This window comes from Pituophis catenifer, unplaced genomic scaffold, assembly GCF_029215685.1.
Source record: "Pituophis catenifer annectens isolate HBS135680 unplaced genomic scaffold, rPitCat1.0.hap2 SCAF_3, whole genome shotgun sequence".
Lineage (NCBI taxonomy): Eukaryota > Metazoa > Chordata > Lepidosauria > Squamata > Colubridae > Pituophis > Pituophis catenifer.
Genome location: NW_027256883.1, coordinates 24,820,306 through 24,838,362, shown reverse-complemented (window position 1 = coordinate 24,838,362; position 18,057 = coordinate 24,820,306). Strand labels below are relative to the sequence as shown.

The following is an 18,057-nucleotide window of genomic DNA, read 5'->3' as shown; positions in this document are numbered from 1 at the left end:
GTCTCCAACCTTGGCAACTTTAAGCCTTCAATTCCCCAGCAACTGGCTGGGGAATTCTGGGAGCTAAAGTCCACCAGGCTTAAAGTTGCCAAGGTTGGAGACCCCTGTACTAAACCATACCAACTTTTGCTGTATCAGCTCAGGATGGCCTATTATCTACTAGATAAAAATAGAGAAATCTCTAACCATTTTGCTGTGGTGGTAGGAAGGCCTATCTCTTCATATGTTTTTGGTAGGGTGGCTTTTCTTTGCCAACTGTAAACAAATTAAATACAACAGAAGGCATATAAATTGAATACATAAATAAATAATAAATTTTGTTTTTGTGCAACAAACAGGGTTCGAATCAGTTCAAAAATTCTCAGTTAACAGTACATTCCCCAAATGTTCAGTTTCTTACAGAAATATATATATATTTAGTGCAAAATGACTACTGGCATAAGCCTGATGATGGCAGATGGGATTCTGCCGAAACGTCGCTTCTACCCTTTTAGGGATATATCCACAATTACACGGGAAGAAACCCGAAATATTAACTACACACACACACACACACACACACACACATATATATATATATATATTACAAAATATAATATATATTACATAATATATTATCTGTAATAATGTGATAAAAGTATGGTAATCCATAATACATCTGTCTCTCTCTCCCTGGACTATAATTGCCATCAAAGCATTTATGATAAGTCAGCAGGTCTATTCCCTCTTTCTTCACATTGCTGGGCTATTAAGTTCATCCAAAAGTTTGCAGCGAGTTTGGCCAACCTTATCTTTGACTGAAAAGTACTTTGCTCTTTTGAAAAAAATTGTCAATTGCTTTGCAGGAAAATTTATTTCTATTCTTTCCTATTTCTTCTGTACACATAAATGATCTGCTTTTGACAAATCATGTTTCCCTTTTAATAACTATACATTATGCATAGAAAAATACTATTTTATAGTATTCATACTATTCTACGTAAGCATATTAATAATTTATTTTCTGCCTCTGTTTATAAGTAACTCAAGGTGAACATACTTAATACTCTTTCCTCCTCCTATTTTCCCCATAGCAACTGCCCTGTGAGATGGGCTGAGTTAAGAGAATGACTGGCCCAAGGTCACCCAACTAGTTTTCATGCTTAAGGTGGGACTAGAATATACGACTTCTTGCGTGGTGTCTTAACCACTAGTACACTACACTCGTGTGTACTCTTATGGAGAAGTTTGCAGTTAAGCACATGAATAATGACTCTGATACCACAGCCCCTCTGAATATAGATGGTAGAAGTGGGTGAAGGGTCCATCCGTAGAGATGTTCTCTCCTAAAGTGTCCCTCTTCTATAAGGCTACAAAAGAGTCAACATACAATTTCATACACATGTGCTGCATGATCAAGACAAGAACTGGTTCTTACCTAATTAGTTCTTCAAGTGATCATCTCATGCTCAAAGGTAATGCATTTATACAAAGGCCCATTTGAAACCTTACAGAATTATGTGGCAGGAGCCCTGTCCTCCAAGCAAACCATAAAATTATAGTCAGCTTCTGCTAAATGCTCAGTTTAAAGATAAACACAGCAGATTTGAAGAAGCTATGAAGTCCTGAGATTAAATGGGTTAGAATTATAGGTCAAGTGAACGCACAGATAAACAGTCAAAGGCCCAGGAAATACAGTTCATTATCTCACTTCTTTGCTTAAGTGTAGAATGTTGTCTATACATGTTAGAGCTTGTTAAAGGAGACCCTCTAATACTGCTTTGGAAATTTTTAAATCACCTCTGTGAATAACACACACTGATATATAGTCCTAGCAAAATGATACCATAAAATTTAAATAAAAGGCAGGAATTTAATAAGACATCCAGGGAACAAAGCAATGTTTCCATTGGTGTTAAGGAGTTGGTAAAATACAGGAAATAGGTCATAATTCAGAGGGAAGGTAAAGTCCAACCTTGGAAGGAAGTAAATCTTTAGATTTAAGAACTTTGTAATGAGCAGAGTTCTCCAGCTCAACTAACCAAAGTTGCAACAAAAATTGCATTTCTATTGGGGAGGGGTTTGGGATGGCAGCCACAAACTCAAAGGATTTCAACATTAAAATAGAGCAAGAAAGAAGCTCCAGGCCAGAAGTGGTAGAGACACTGGAGGATAGAGAGGCATCCTAAGTCTTTCATGAAATGTTTTATTAGCAAGTTAGAAAAAAAGAGCCTAACGACAGAAGAAAAAAGAGGCCTATAAGATATGTTTTCATACTTAAAGAAAGAGGCAAATTAATGAAAGAGAAAAGCGGAAATGAGATGGATCTGATAAATCAGATTAATCTGAGTTCTTTACTGGTCTATTGGAGGATGGAGAGCCATTGGCTTACATCTTTTCCCAAAAAATTGGCTGGAAAATTATTTTTCCACATCTAGAATGTGATTGCATCTAAAGTTGCAATCTTATGCATGCCTACTTAGAATGAAGCTGCTTAAACAAACAAACAATAGGAAGGGACTTCCATGTATCGGATTATACTAAGTTAATTGTTTACAATGCAGGATAAAACAAACGTTTTATTCTTAGAAACAGAAGTCATAATCTATTCAAGCAATAATTTCATTATTTTCTTGAAATCACTGAAAATGAAATGTTTAATTCTAGGCATTCAACTTTTGCAATAGGTTTGTATTTTTCTAAATTATTTAAGACTAATTCTACCGGTACGTTTAAGAAAAATGGCCTGATATTTAGCTTCAAAGATTAAATATACTTAGCAGCCAATTTTGCAATTAGGAATCTTGAATTTGATCCCAGAACCCATTCTCCACCCCCAAATATGAAGCATACTGAGTACTCTATGTCAGGGTCCCCAACCCTCGGGCCACAGCCACTACCAGGTTGCGGTCTGTTTGGAACTGGGCCACGCAATACATGACAAGTTTTTTTAATGTGATATATCTTAAAACATGAGGGGTTTTTTGATAGCATAACAAGAATTCCACAAGTCTTTAAACATGCTTTAAAATGACATTCAGCAATGTATGTAAAATTTAATAAATAGGACACAATCATACACAAATACATTTTTCATAATAAATCATTAAACCTACTTAGACTGCCCAAATATAAATATAACAGCAATTCACAACCTTTATCTTCTCAAAAGATTCATTTCTTGGTATCATCAAGAAGTAACAACCACCAGCTGGCCATTAAACTGGAAACTGATATTTTTTTTCTATTGCTGATATATTTTGCACTAACAATGTGGGATGTAATAAAATAAAAATCTAGAACTTTTTGTTGCTTTAAAGCAAGAACTGATACTACATAAACTAGTTTTTAAATACAGTGAATAAATAGGAAGTTAGTAAAGCAAATTCAATTGTATCAACAAACCAAAGAAAGTTAGAACGCAAGAACAGAGCTATGGAAGTATATATTCATTGTTGCATTAGAGACTAATATTTAAAGTTATAGTGCATGTGCACTAATTCTTTAAAGACCTTAATATAGGTTTAGTGCAAATCCCTTTAGCCTGAACAAATTTAAACTCTATTAGGGAAAGATCCATTGCAGTTTTCTAAAGTTATGTGTACCTATTTCATCTTCTTAAAAAACACATTATATACAAGAATCAAATGCATATTTATCTGCTTTAAGTATCTATCTACAAAGATAGATGAAAAATTTCTTTGAATTTTTACACCTTATTTGGTTGTACCATTCTAGACCAACGTATTGAAGTTAATGTTATAAAACCTACAAAACATTTTTTGCCATCAGTTTCTGCCATTTCAACATTTACAAGAAAAAGAAAAAACAAATACAGTGTAGTGTACTGAAAAAAAAATCCATCCTTTGAAAAAAAAAAAAAAACTTGACAAGAGAACATTCAGTAATTTGACAATATAAATCACAAGAGGAAGAAAAATAAGAATCAGCAATAATTAGCATTTAGTATATTGTATTAAATTATATTGGCAATTTACACTGGATCTGATTTTAACATGAAATAAATATTACGTACAAAACAATCTGACAAATGGGAGTGAATGGTAGGCAGCCAAAAGTGTGGATGAGCAGCCATGTTCCTACTGTAAATTACACAATGTTAAAACTATCTGAAACCAAAGACCACTTTCCTAGATAGCGCTATTCTTTCTTTCTTCCAGAAAGCATGAGTAAGGAACTGGTGATAGATGCATGCCTTTACAACACTGAAAATGCACACGTACAGGTATGCCAGAAACTTGCATGCTGCAAAATTCCACCAAGTTCACCCATTGGTGACATGTTTTATAAATTACAGAGACAACCTACTCTCCGTCAACTCCTTGCGCAGGCTTTAAGGAGTCTAGTAGAAAAAGCAGTACTAGGAAAAGCTCTCAAGAAAAGGACCCTTAAAGGGTAATAGTAACAACAGCAACAACAAAACAACCACCCTAGCAACAAACATACATTATGTATGTAGACCAGTAACAATCTTTCTTTGTTGCAACAAAAATTCATTCAGTCATGCACAATCAAATTTGGAAGTCACGTGAGTTGCCCTGGATTCTTTTTTGAAACAAAAGTCTATTTTTTTCCCCTTAAGGATGAAGTACAAAAACCAATCACCATATTGCTCCAACTTGCAGACATTTCCACTCATTCAATTAATACTTAGCAGAGTAACAAAGCCTCATCATCGCTAGTTTCATTTTTCAACACAGCTTCTAAGCACGAGTCAGGTATCTGAGCAGTGTGTACAATTCCACAGTGCTCACAGGGGCCATCTCGATTGGAGGGCTGTACTCCATTAGGCGTTGCACTGTATGGCTGTCTAGGCCCTTGTCCTTGATCTGAAGTGAGATCGAGTAGAGGTTGTGAACAATCATTCACATCAAAGTCTGATGCTACATCAGAAACTGGAATTAGCATTTCAACATCGTCATCTTCATCTCTTCCTCCACCTACTCCATTATCAAGCTGTCTCAAAGGGCTTTGGTTCTGATTAACTGGACTTGATCTTCCTAAGGTGAAGCGTACCCAACGTAACCCTTGAGTCATTCGACTTAAAGCACTAGAAAACTGATGGCGTCCTGGACTAGAACTCGGAGGTTCCATGCTTGCTGGTTCTCTTCCACTGTCTGTACTACTGCTAGTATTCTGGGTTGAGGAAGTTCCACAGAAAACAGTTGCTTCCACAGCGGTTGCAGGAGGGACCTTTTGAGGCAATGTAGCAGCAACACCACCAACTGCACCTGTTGTGTCTCTTCGTTCAGTTTCTGTATCAGTATCATCAGATTCCACTGAAAAGAGACTTCGGTGTGAACTATTTCTTTCTGTTTCTCTGTTACTGTTCTGGCTGGTAAGATCATCTCCATCTGATGACACCAATGACATGGATGCAGAATGACGGGATCTTGCAAAATTAAAGATTCGGTTCCAAATATTGCTTGACCGGCCAGCAATTGGAAATCTAATAGATGTAAATCCAAGCTGAGATCTCACTGCCAGTCTCAAATTTTCTAAGACCGAGGCCTGAAAAACAAACATAGGTAAACCTAGTGCTATAAAAAAGGTAAACATGATGCAATATTGGTTTCATTTTATTTTTTCTGCAAGTCACTTTCCGCTAACATGGAACTAATAACTTACTGAATCTGAGCAGAAGAGAGATGAGGCAAGAAGCCTGCTTTTGCTAAAAATGTCATAAAAGTATAAAAATCATGCTTAAACTTGAACTTCTACTTCATCTAAGTATAGTCTTTCAAAAGTACATACCCCCTACTCATTACTAGGCAAACAGTCTAGAGTGGACTTCATGTTGCATTAATTTTAGTTTCATAAGCAGCATGAAACCCAATCCAGATTGTTTCCTGAATCGCTACATATCAGCAGTGAAATGCTACCAGTTCACACCGGTTCGGGCGAAACGGTAGTAATAGAAACTACCGGTTCATGTGAACCCGTAGTAAAAAAAAAGCTACTGGTTCCTCTGAACTGATATTTCCGATGGTCAGCTGTGCCGTGCGATTTAAGATTCCTAGAAAGCAGGAAATCTAAATCACGCGGCACAGCTGTTCCCCCCTTTGCTGTTCTACTTACCTTCCCAAGCCTCAATTTTCTGCGTGAAGTGCACGTTTGGCATGTACTGTGCATGTGCGTGTTTGGCGTGCACTGTGCATGCAGCATGTATTTGGCACGCACTGTGCATGTGTGCACACTGTGCATTTGGCATGTACTGCGCATGTGCACATGAAGTGCACGCTTGGCGTGCATCGCGCATGCACAGGCAGCAAACCGATGGCAAACCGGGGAAAATTTCACCACTGCTACATATCATCTACTTGAAAAAACAAAGGAAGTGTATGAGTGGGGCATGGCTAAATAATAGAGTGGAACTCTTAGAGCCCCACTGTGGTTCTCAAAGGAAGCCTCCAAGATATAAAGTAGAACTCTTAAGAGCCTTGAGGCAGAACCACCAGTATTTCAAGGTACTTGGCAATTTTCAAAGTCAGAGTACAGACCCACTAAAAATTGTGCTAGAAAGAGGAAAGAAGATACATGGATTTGTCCCAGGCTTAATTATAATTTCAGTTCTGTATGTAGGAGAGTTATTCACAAGGTAGTATCTAGTTGCAGTTTGTGAATCTGAAATATTTTTCAGATTTATTCAAGAAATATTTCAAGAACCCATGAAATGTAATTATCTCACATGTTAAACTGAAGCAGCCTGAGTTTTATGACTAAACCTGTTTGGCCAACTTTGTATCTCTGTAAAAATCCTAAACTTGTGTCAATTTGATTTAGCAAAAATATATGAAATGTAAATAAATATGATTTTGAACCTAGAGAACCCTGTTGTAGTAAGGAGCTGAACTAAACAAAGTAGTGCATGATTTCCCACGCAACCAATTTGCAGTTACCATAGAAGTTCTTACCTGATTTGGTGAACAAACTGGGAAATCTTCAACGGGTGGAATTAGTCCTTGTGCAATCAACTGTCCATAAGAAGGAGGGGCTTCTCTTCTCAATAACTCTGCCTCAACCCTTGATAGCTGTGTCTCAAATGACCTGTGCAAAAATACGAACATGCTATGTGGAGTCCAACTCACTTGTTTCAATGTATATATAACAGCAGCAACATTTTGTGTTATGCAGTACCTTTGTGCTACTCTTAGACCGCAACTGCCAAGGACAAAGATCTGTCCTCTTTTAATCTAAGATATATTTGCACACTGATGGTGCAAAAATAATTATGAGCGCAATAATAATTTCATCAAAGGAAGAACTAACTTTGTGTAAGCATATCAACTTCAATTTCTTATTTTTTCATGTATTTCAAGCAGTAAACTTTTTTTTTACTTTTTCTTTGACAAATAACATGTAGAATTCATCAGTGACAAAAGCTATTCTGTGTGTACTCTACAGGTAGGCCTCAACTAACAACCACAATTGAACCCTTTATCATATCATTTTTATTTTTATTATGTAAAATACAAAGAAGAAAAGAAAATAGGAAATTCAGAGAGGGAAAGGGAAGGGAGGAAAGGGGATGTGAGATACAAGGGGGAAGAGAAAAAGGAAGAAAAGGGGGAATTGACTTCCAACTCTTTCTAGCATAGTACAAGATAAACACACTTCAACCTCAACTTTTTGTTTTTACATAACTAGCCATTTCTATAACAAATCACCAAATCTTTCTAATCAACAAAAACAAGATCAAAGTTTCATTTTTTTCTTCACAAGCATACATTCCAGAAGTGATATTCAAATAAGAACATATTTTCCTCTTTAAATAAAGTAATCAAATTAACCATTCCTGCTTTATCTTCCTTGCTATGGAAATATTGTGTATTTCTATTTGCACCTAGTAATCTTTGTGAGCCGTCATCATTTTTATTTACAAAATTCATTGTATTCTTTCAAATCCTTTGGCATTACTGAAAGAAAAAAAATCTGTCTTAAAACAAGACAGCTTTAAGTGAATTTTGCTCCATTTTATGACCTTTCTAGCCATGGCTGTTAAGTGAATCACTGCAATTCTTAAGTTAGTCACACGGGTTGTTAAATCAATCTGGTTTCCCCAATGACTTTGTTTGTCAGGCCACAAAAGGTGATCCATGATCTCAAGACACTGCAACCATCATAAATATGAACCCAGTTGCTAAGAATCTGAATTTTAACCATGTGACAATGGGAATGCTGCAACGGTCATAAGTGTGAAAAAACAGTCATAAGTCACTTTTTCAGTGCCATCGTTAATTTTGAATGGTCACTAAATGAATGGTTGTTAAGTCAAGAACTACCTGTATAATATTTTCAGACAAAGAAAAACAAACCAGCAGTTTAAGCTTACAGGTGGCTTACCTTCGTTCAAACATTCTTAATGAGTACAGTTTACAAGTACATCCCAACGCAATGACAAGAAGCAACCCACAGATAAGGCTTCCAATGACAGCAGCTGTAATTACTCTGGTGGGTACAATCACTGGACAGTTCTCTTCATCACTACCATCACCGCAGTCATCTTGAGAGTCACACACCCAGCTTTCAAACACACAGCGATTGTTTTTGCAGTGGAAGTTCCCTGGCTGGCAAAAGAAGCAATTCTTTTCATCAGAACCATTGGGACAATGATTCTGGTAGTTGCAGCGATCAGAGCGTGGGTAACAGACACCGTTCCGGGAGCAGGGGAATTCTTCCTTCTGACACATGGTGCAGTTGGTTTCATCCCTTCCATTTGGGCAATGCCAGTAGCCATCGCAACGTTGCTGCTCGGTGTAACACCCCCAGTTTCCACCACAGGGAATTTCCCATGGCAGACAAAAACCGTCTACTTGATAGGTAGCATTAAACCCTCTTGCAGCATTTACTTTGTCAGCACAAAAATGCACTCTGATTTGACCAGAAGATGAAACAACTGTAAGAGGTGCATGAGAGTCAAAGGCAGTTAAAACACGCAAGAGCTTGTGTGGATTTTCTTCTAGTCCATCGTATATTTTGACATAATCCCCATAACCAGTACCGTCAAGTTTAAAGTCAGTGAAACGCAAAATAACTTTGCGGTGATCTCCTGTATCTATCAGCCAAGTGCAATTGCTCCCTGGTGGATAAAAATCTGGGTAATTAGGAGAATTGAAAGTACCATAAAAATATTTTAGTAACTGCCCACAGCTTGGCATGCCACAGTCTATTTCATCTCCTAAGTCAAGACAGTCAAGGTTTCCGTCACATCTTGAAGATTCTGGAATGCAAGTATAAACATTGAAACGTGAGAGACACTGGAACTGATTGTATGCACATGGCGGGAAGGGAGCAGCAGTTGGAGGACTAGCCTTGGGGCAGATCTCTTCATCAGAATTATCTCCACATTCATCCATGTCATTACACTTCCAAGATTCTGGAACACATTTCCCATTAGCACAGTGGAACTGGTTACAGTCGCAACGCAATTCGCTGGATTTCCCTGAAACCAATATATTTAAGAAACATTTAATTATTTAACCACTTTCTACCCCTACTACTTTCTAATTTTACATAAGGCCCATCTACCTGTGAGGTAAACTATAGAAAAAGGAACTGAAGTATAAAGACCTAGTTTTGCCCTCCATTCACATTTCTGTGGATATCTGAGGATTGGAACCCATCCTAAAATAACTAGGTTCCTCTAAACTCTTGCATGCATGATGTAACAAAATCAAGAATCAGAATTCTTTTCATGACTCTCGGCCAGATGGAGAGGTTAGAAACTAGCATCAACTGTCAGTTCTACGAGGTATAATCCGATCAAGAAACTGACTCTACATGAGGAGTAGAATTGCATTTTATTGAATGTAAACTTTATAGAACAGAATCTAGCAAGTATGCATGTTGGGCTTTCTGTGTCTCAACTCTTCCCCTCTACTGTTCAACTCTTCCCCTCTACTGCTTAATGTATGCTTCAGCACTTGTTGCTTCCTAACAGCTTCTCCAAGGTGATTCCAAGGCTCCTTACACATTGAGAGGAGATCTCAAAATGAAAAATCACTTTTGTGTCTAAATCTTTATTCCTGTTCATATGTGTTTTGACATAATTAAGAGCCAGTTTGGTGTAATGGTTAAGGAATCAGACTAGAAACCAGGAAACGGTGACTTCTAGTCCTGTCTTAGACAAAAAGCTACCTTGAACCACCTTGAGCCAATCACTCTCTCTCAGCCCTAGAAAGGAGGCAGTTGCAAATCATTTTTTAAACCTTGCCAATAAAATTGCAAGCACTAGTTGAGGCACCCATCAAGAGTAAAAACTGACATAAAGGCACAAGAAATAAAATATCCATAATTAATAAAGCTTTCACCAATTAATAAAAAATGATTGGATTGTATTCCATCAACTTGAGCAATCTGATAGTGTTGGCTACTGATATATAACGTAAGTTCAGTTACTTTATTTTGGGTGCCATTTTGTCAGTTTCAGAAAGGCAGTAGGCATTTTTCAGAGAATATTTTCACATTATTGCCAAGATTAGGTAATATTCTAAACTGTAGATCAACTATTAACATATTTAAGTTAATCAAAAATGCCTAACAATCCTCAAATGTTTCTAAATTAAAATATAAAAAATAATACCTGTTAGCAGTTTTTCCACTTTAAACACTAAAAAAATTATAGGTTTCTATCATAAAGAAAGTTTATGTACAGACTAAAGCCAATGATAACAAAATTCATTGGGTTTGGACTTAGCCATTCATGTTAATTGAGCCATTTTTGTTTCTAAATCACAATTTATGAATTTGTATGTTGTGTGATAAACTCGTGTTAAACAAAATCATGGCCTAGTGACTTGTTTGAATCTAATCATTACACTTTACAGATGAAACTATACTGAGCTCACATTCTAAACAAATGTGTAACATATTGACCATATCATTTTAAAATTTAAACATACCTGCAAAATAAGTCAGTCTGAAGCCCTTTCGTGATATGATATCATCTGAATGAAATCTGATCCAAACATGGTCTTGTGAAGAGATATATGGAGATGGAACTGAGGATCCACATACTCTGTAATTTTCCATATTTTTGTAGGTCCCTATTGTTAAGGAATCTGAACTGCATCGCCGTGAACCCTGAACATCAAAATCCTGAAAACTATGGAGGAAAAAAAGAATTTTCTTTTGTTTATAATTAGCATCACTATTTAATAAAAGGTAATTACATACATATTCATAATGAATTTTTACTAGTGTTTAACAAGGCTTAAAGAAGTATTTATAACATTATCACAAGATTCTGTATTTATTTTATTAAACCAATTTATATAGTTACCCAACTCACATATAGGTGGCTTACAAAATTTAATGATTTACATATATTCTATTCAATAAGTTAATACATTTATCTTATTCAATCTTTGCCTATTTTTTTGAAGGGAAAGGGAAAACCTTTGAAAGCCCTACCAGTTTTAAACTAAACAACTGCATGCTATAATACCTAAAATCTATCTGCATCTATGAGCTTTTTCTGTCACTATGAAAATATGGGTTATACCACTTCTCTGGTTTAATTGAAAGCAGAGCTTATGAGAGAAATTAACTTGTCAAAAAAGCAGATATATTAGTCAGAATATTCCTTTTTCTCTATTATGTATCCTAAGCAAACAATCTGTATCTCTGTCAGAGACTGGATAGTCTACTATTAAAAACCATAGCAAATTTTATATTTCTTCTTGTGCAAAAGGTAGATGAATTGGAAACATTTTTCAATTTTGTTTCATTTTGGAAGTTTTGAAAACTTGTTACATCCCTTCTCAGCAAGTTAAAAAGCTTTATACTGTTACAGTAAATAAGCACATCCAAAAATGGAAAAAAAATGGGTATAATAATAATTATTTTTTTGGCCTAATGAATGTAGTTTGTTCAAAAGATTTTGCTACTTTAAATGAATAGACTCCTTGCCACAAAGAAACTGCTTTCAAAAAACAAGTATGATGGGACATGGAGAAAAACTAAAAGAAGTACATGGCTAGTGACTAGTTTTGCTTGACCTTTTTCAAAAAGTTGAACTTGTAAATCTACTTCCTGACTCTGCAACAGAACTCAATATGGGAAATGTTATTGGGCTTAATTTGTACTTTAGGATTCAACATTCTGTACTAATAATGGAATGATTTGTATCTGAAAGTCTAGTATAAGAAGAGATACGGATAAATCTGAAGTTAAATGCAATTAATCAAAATATCTGTAAAACTCTTAATTTTCAGTAGAGAAGCATCTAACACAAACATGTTTAATTTACACTTTTCACATTCTATCCATAAAATATAAATGAGTTACCTTATTGTAATAATTTCTCCTGGATTTGCCTGGATATACCAGCTACAATTCAATCTCGCAGGATATTCAAGAGGCCAGCCTGGGCTTGTAATTATCCCACTTGGACCTTTAATTTGTTCTGGAATATCTCCACAACCTGAAAAAAATATGGAGAGTTGATGTTAGTAGTCATAAAGTATTATTGCATTCTGTTAATTAAGTTTAAGTGAAAGAACATTTGGAGCTGCACCCAATAATGGTCCTTCTAGAACAGGGGTGTCAAACTCGATTTCATTGAGGGCCGCATTAGGGTTGTGTTTGACCTCCACGGGCCGGGGTGGGCGTGGCCAGGGTGGGCTTGCAACCTTCTGCCAGTGAAAACGGAACTCGGGGGGGCTGCATGCAGCCCTCCTGAGCTCTATTTTCATTGGCAGAAGCACTGCGGGCTGGTCTTTCATTGTTTCCAGGGTGGTTCCGCGGGTCAGATCTAAGGACTCTGCGGGCTAGAGCCTTGAGTCTACTAGAACAGGGCTAGTACTAGCCTTGAGTACTAGCCCTGTTCTAGTAGAACCATCTTGCCACTTGAAGCCAAATACTTTTAAATCTGTTATATAGAACTGTAGGTTATCAGAATGGTTGCACATCAAAAATAACATTTCTGTCCCCTAGTGGTTACTTTCCACTATTATCACAACTGAATAAAATAAAATAAAATTGAATAAATATTTCGATGATCAGTTTTGATTTTTATAGAAATGAAACTATTTTTTTTAAAAAAAATCATGGATGAAAATTTGAATGAAATGTCAGTATAACGTTTTAGTAATTTTAAAAGGCATATATATGTAATCATTTATTTAAACAAAAAACGAAGATGAAAATGATAAAAAAGGAAAGCAAAACAATAAATTATTATAGTATACACTGGAGTATATTCTTGCATATGGATAAATGCATATACATATTTTAGTTAATTTCAGTAAAGAAGTAGCTTTTATTATAATAATCCATATAATCTACATAGAAAATTGTTTGTAAATCACAAATAGGATCAGATTTTCAATCCAGTATGCAAACTAATTGTAGGACATTAAAATATGTTTTAATTTAGTATTATTTTCATTGCATCTCCAACAACATGAACTACTCAGTTTGTCCATATAAGTGTAATAGAATCCAAATAACTCTGAAATCTTATTTTTTGTTGTTGAATAAGCTGTACACTAATATACACAGCATTGTTTTGACAAAAATGGAGATATCCAATTCCATGTTCCATTCAGTCAGAGGTGGGCTTCACATAATTTCACGACCGGTTCTCCGAGTGCAGAACCACAAAATGTGAGCGTGCGCCTTCCGCGCTTGCACACAGCATCAAACACACGGTGATTTCATCCATGCGGCTTCCAGCACACCTTCTCAGGCAGCCACGGTGTGTAAAGCGGGCAAGCCACGGAAATCAGCTGGGCTGTGTGGGCGGGGTGACCAAGCCAGAGAGTGAGAGATATAGGATGGGATAGCACCGTAGCCCAGCCGGTGGTCGGAACAACCGGTATGGGCAAACCGGTCTGAACTGGCAGCAGCCCACTTCTACATTCAGTCCTTAAAAATTTCACATCACAAATTGCTTAATCAATAACAAGTACCTATAATGACTAATCATGGATTTTTAAATATCTTATAATTACATCTACTAATTTAGGTATCATTTAAATGATTGCTTCTAATAACTTAAGTGCCTCTAAAGCTAAAAATGTCACCTGTCCAGATCAGGATGTCGAGATATTTACAAGGCAGCAACAGTTAGATGATATTTGTCTTTAAAATGTCAGTACAATGCATAACTATTGCAAATATTTTCCAAAAGTTTATACAAACTCACATATACAACTGCTCAGAAAGGAGGTAAAAATAGTGAAAGGCATTTAATATTTCATTCATTCATTCATTTATTCTACAGAAAACATTCATTCATTTATTCTACAGAAAACAAGAACAGAAATATTAGACCTATATGATAAAAGAACAAAAAGAAAAATAAAATGGAGTGAAAATTAATCTTGTCAACAAAATAAATATAAATGCAGCAGTTCATGTAAGACCCAATGGTGTATAACAGAAAATACAGTATGCACAAATGTAGTATGGTAAAGGTAATAGGCTGTAGGCAAACATACCTCTAGCAAAAATGTTTTATTATAAAAGCTGCAACGAGCACATGGTATAAAGTAAATAGGTTTATGCTTGTTATACATGATAATTACTGGGATTTTTAAAAATGCAAACCTTAAAAGATTTAGAATTCAGATTTTCCACAAATATACAGCAATGATTTGAGGTTTTTTTTTGTTATTTAACTACCCATTAGGTGGTGCTCTTATCCCACTATTTTTGGGGAACTTCTATATTTATTTACATATATTTAATCTTTCCTTGGAATTCATGATATTAGCTAGAACAGATGATCTCATTTCCATATAAAGGTCAACAAACCTCAAGACAAACCACTTCCCTTCCAAAGAATTTTGAAACTAATTTAAAAACTGCAGCTATATCATTAATATTACTTGTTTTTAAAAAATGCAATTAATTCCTTCAAAAACAGAAGTTTCTCAAATGTCATTCTCCCAACAGACCCTTAGTTATAAAAAACACTGAAAAAAACTCTAAATGTGTTATGACAAGTCATTATTTATTTTGTTTTTATCTTTTAACTGGCAAGTTAACCCTCATTTTGTAAAATCTCTAAAACTAATTCAAGCTACTTTCTTATGAAGCCCAATATGGCCAGAATATCAGATTAAACTTTAGAAAGAACTTTTGGTAAAAAGATCCTTACACCTATTTAGGGCAACGGATGGAATGTGGTTGAACTTGTTAACTTTCGGATGGGCTTTCTATAGGAAATAGCGCACGTAGGCTTGGGAAAACACCCTGGGAAAAGCTAATGGCAAATTGCAATTCCATGAAATCACTAAGACCCTAAAACAGTGATGGCGAACCTATGGCATGCATGCCAGAGGTAGCACACAGTGCCCTCTCTGTGGGCACGTGAGCATTCGCCCCAGTTCACTTTCGCCGTGCATGCCTCCCACTGGCTAGCTGGTCTTTGGGTCTCTGCCACGCATGCGTGGGGCTGCACGTGCATGAGTGGGGGGCGGAGCACATATGGGTGTGGGGCCATGCATGCATGCAGGTGGCAGGGCACATGCGCGGGGGCCACACGCTCATTGCCTTTTGGGGGCTTGCGTGTGTGCACAATCACGTATGCTTTGGACACTTGATCTGGAAACGGTTAGCCGTCACTGCCCTAAAGCAATAGAACCTTTTAATTTTTTTTCTAAGATCCAAGTCCAGCTAGGGTAGCAATGATCAAACATCTGAGCCTGCAGCTGCTAATTGAACTTAGCCAGGAATTTTGCCACTAAAATCTGCCTGTCTGCCTTTAAGAGTAGGCATCGACTAGTGCCATGGAGATAGAAAAGAGGATGCTGACTCACTTCTCCCCATCTCCTTAGTGGGACAAACTGCTTTCTACAGCAAGCCCTGTCAAGTAGAATAAATATTTCTATGCACTGCACAAACTAACTTCTTATGAGATGGGTGGCTATATAAATTTGATAAATAAATAAAACATGGAACTAAGGATTTTGGGTAGGAATTTTAGGAACCCAGGAGCAAAACAAAGCAGGAAGAATTCTAAGGACAAATGAATTCGGAGCTGGAATGTGGTCTGATTGCATTTTTATTCTGTACAGACAAATCAGACAGGCACAGTTTCAAATTTGCTAGAAATTCCCTAGAGGGGTTGTAACTCACAATCCCAAAATTACAATACAGGAATTGAAAGCAATAAAACTAATGGAGGGGACAACTGATTATAGTACTATCAAACACTGTGATTCATTTGCAGTTCTTTAGAGTATACTGTTTTGCCTGCTTCATGCTTCTGCTAGAAAAAAAAAGACCAACCAAAAATATATTAATTAATGGTTGTTCTTTATTGAATAATATTTGGAAAACACTTAAAAAAATTGTTTTTCTACCTTTATTAAAATTAAGGTCTTTCTATCTTTATTAAAATTAACTTTTAAAATTAAATTAAAATTAAATTTTAATAAAGGTATTTAATTAATTTAATTATAATTAAATTATAAAATTTAATTTTATAATTTTATAAATAATATTAATTTTAATATTATTTAAATATTTAGGGTATACAGTGATTCCAGTATTCCCAATTCCTGATTTCTATGGGATTTCAGATGCTTAATGTCTTTAGTGTATGTTCACTCAATTCTTATAGCTTGTGAAGTAAGTCAGTATTATTATCTCCATATTATATATGGGGAGGGAGAGTTGGTGGCACAATGCTTATGCCAGAGGCTAATACCAGCTATAACAATTAAAATGAAAGATTTCCAAGAAAAAATGTAAGAGCCCCACAAAATAAGAATGGATTAAATTCGGTAGAATCATGATGATTTCCAGTCATACAATATTCCTGGCAATTTGAACGTGGTTTAGTGAATGCGCACTGAATACATTTAATTAATAAAGTATATTTTTGTTTTAAACTGGAAATGTATGTTTGGTCTCGAAGAACTTTAATTCCAGAACTTAAAAGAACTGTCAACCTATTCTCCAGTCAACCTTTCTCCAAAGCACCTAAAGCAGGAGAAGCAGCAATGGATGGAAATTAATCATGGAGAGAAGCAATCCAGAACTAAGGAGAATTTTCCAGATAGTTAGAACAATTAATCAGTGGAACAACTTGCTTCCAGAAGTTGTGAATGCTCCAACACTGGAAATTTTTAAGAAGAGATTGGATAACCATTTGTCTGAAATGGTATAAGGCTTCCAGCCTGAGCAGAGGGTTGGACTAGAAGACCTTCAAGGTCCCTTCCAACTCGGTCATTCTGTTTTGAAGAGATTTGGCTGAATGAATAAACAAATTTGGGTCAGCTGTAAATATTGAGAGTGATTTTGAAGCAAAGAAAGCTAAGCTTTTATATGTTTAAAATATGATATAATTTTTTCTAAGCTTGCTTAGTAAGAAGAAGTAGCTCTAGAATTGTCCCCTCTAGCTTTTAATCAGGGTATTTTATTAGGCATTTTTAATTCCAATTGCAGATATGCAAGAAACACAAAAGATCTTTTGTTTTGAGAACAAAATAGCCTGACTTTAAATCTTTTGTTGGAACTTTCTAAGTACAAAACTCAAAAACGGTTCAAGTGTTCCTTGTTCTGACAAAACCAAAAGTTAAATAGTTCAACAGTTGAGGCCATAGGAAGCAGTGAGAACTTAAACAAGCCCATAGCTTCCTTCTTTTGCACCTTAATTACTACCTCCTATCTAGTTTGTTTAAAATCAGCTAAGATATTTTTTATTGTTTCCTATATGAGAGATTTGCCATGCCACAGTATTCTCTGTATACAAAAGTAAAAGAGGTTTAAAAAATGATTATAGTTCCTTGAAATTCTATTACTCATCTCACAGTATGGTGAATCTCGCCCACCCACAACATTGTTCAATTACCTTACTGAGAAAACTATTTGCATACATTTATATATTTAAAATCTTATAGAGTTGCTTGAAGTCAGGCAACATATACAGTTTATAAAGTATCATCATCATCATCTCATCAAAATTTCAATGTAGAAAGTTTGTGATTAAAGGACATATCACACATCACCCCTTTTCCAGCACTATCCACTCTGTTTCCTCTTGAAGATTTATGTTACATCTTCCTGCTGATGTCCGGGGAACCATGTCCTTGCAGAATTGTT

General features: G+C 35.8%; 1 protein-coding gene across 1 annotated transcript in view; it reads right to left on the bottom strand.

The window, feature by feature from the left end:
- Positions 1–3,000: 3,000 nt before the first annotated feature.
- The window catches only part of LRP12 (LDL receptor related protein 12), a 35,408-nt gene continuing 20,351 nt past the window's right edge, over positions 3,001–18,057 (bottom strand). Inside the window, exons 3-7 of the mRNA XM_070942064.1 lie at positions 12,289–12,424; positions 10,902–11,104; positions 8,344–9,442; positions 6,915–7,047; positions 3,001–5,511 (exon numbers count right to left, since the gene is read on the bottom strand). Of these exons, the coding sequence (XP_070798165.1) occupies positions 4,651–5,511; positions 6,915–7,047; positions 8,344–9,442; positions 10,902–11,104; positions 12,289–12,424 (2,432 nt within the window). The 3' untranslated portion in view covers positions 3,001–4,650. The remainder of the gene's footprint in view (positions 5,512–6,914; positions 7,048–8,343; positions 9,443–10,901; positions 11,105–12,288; positions 12,425–18,057) is intronic.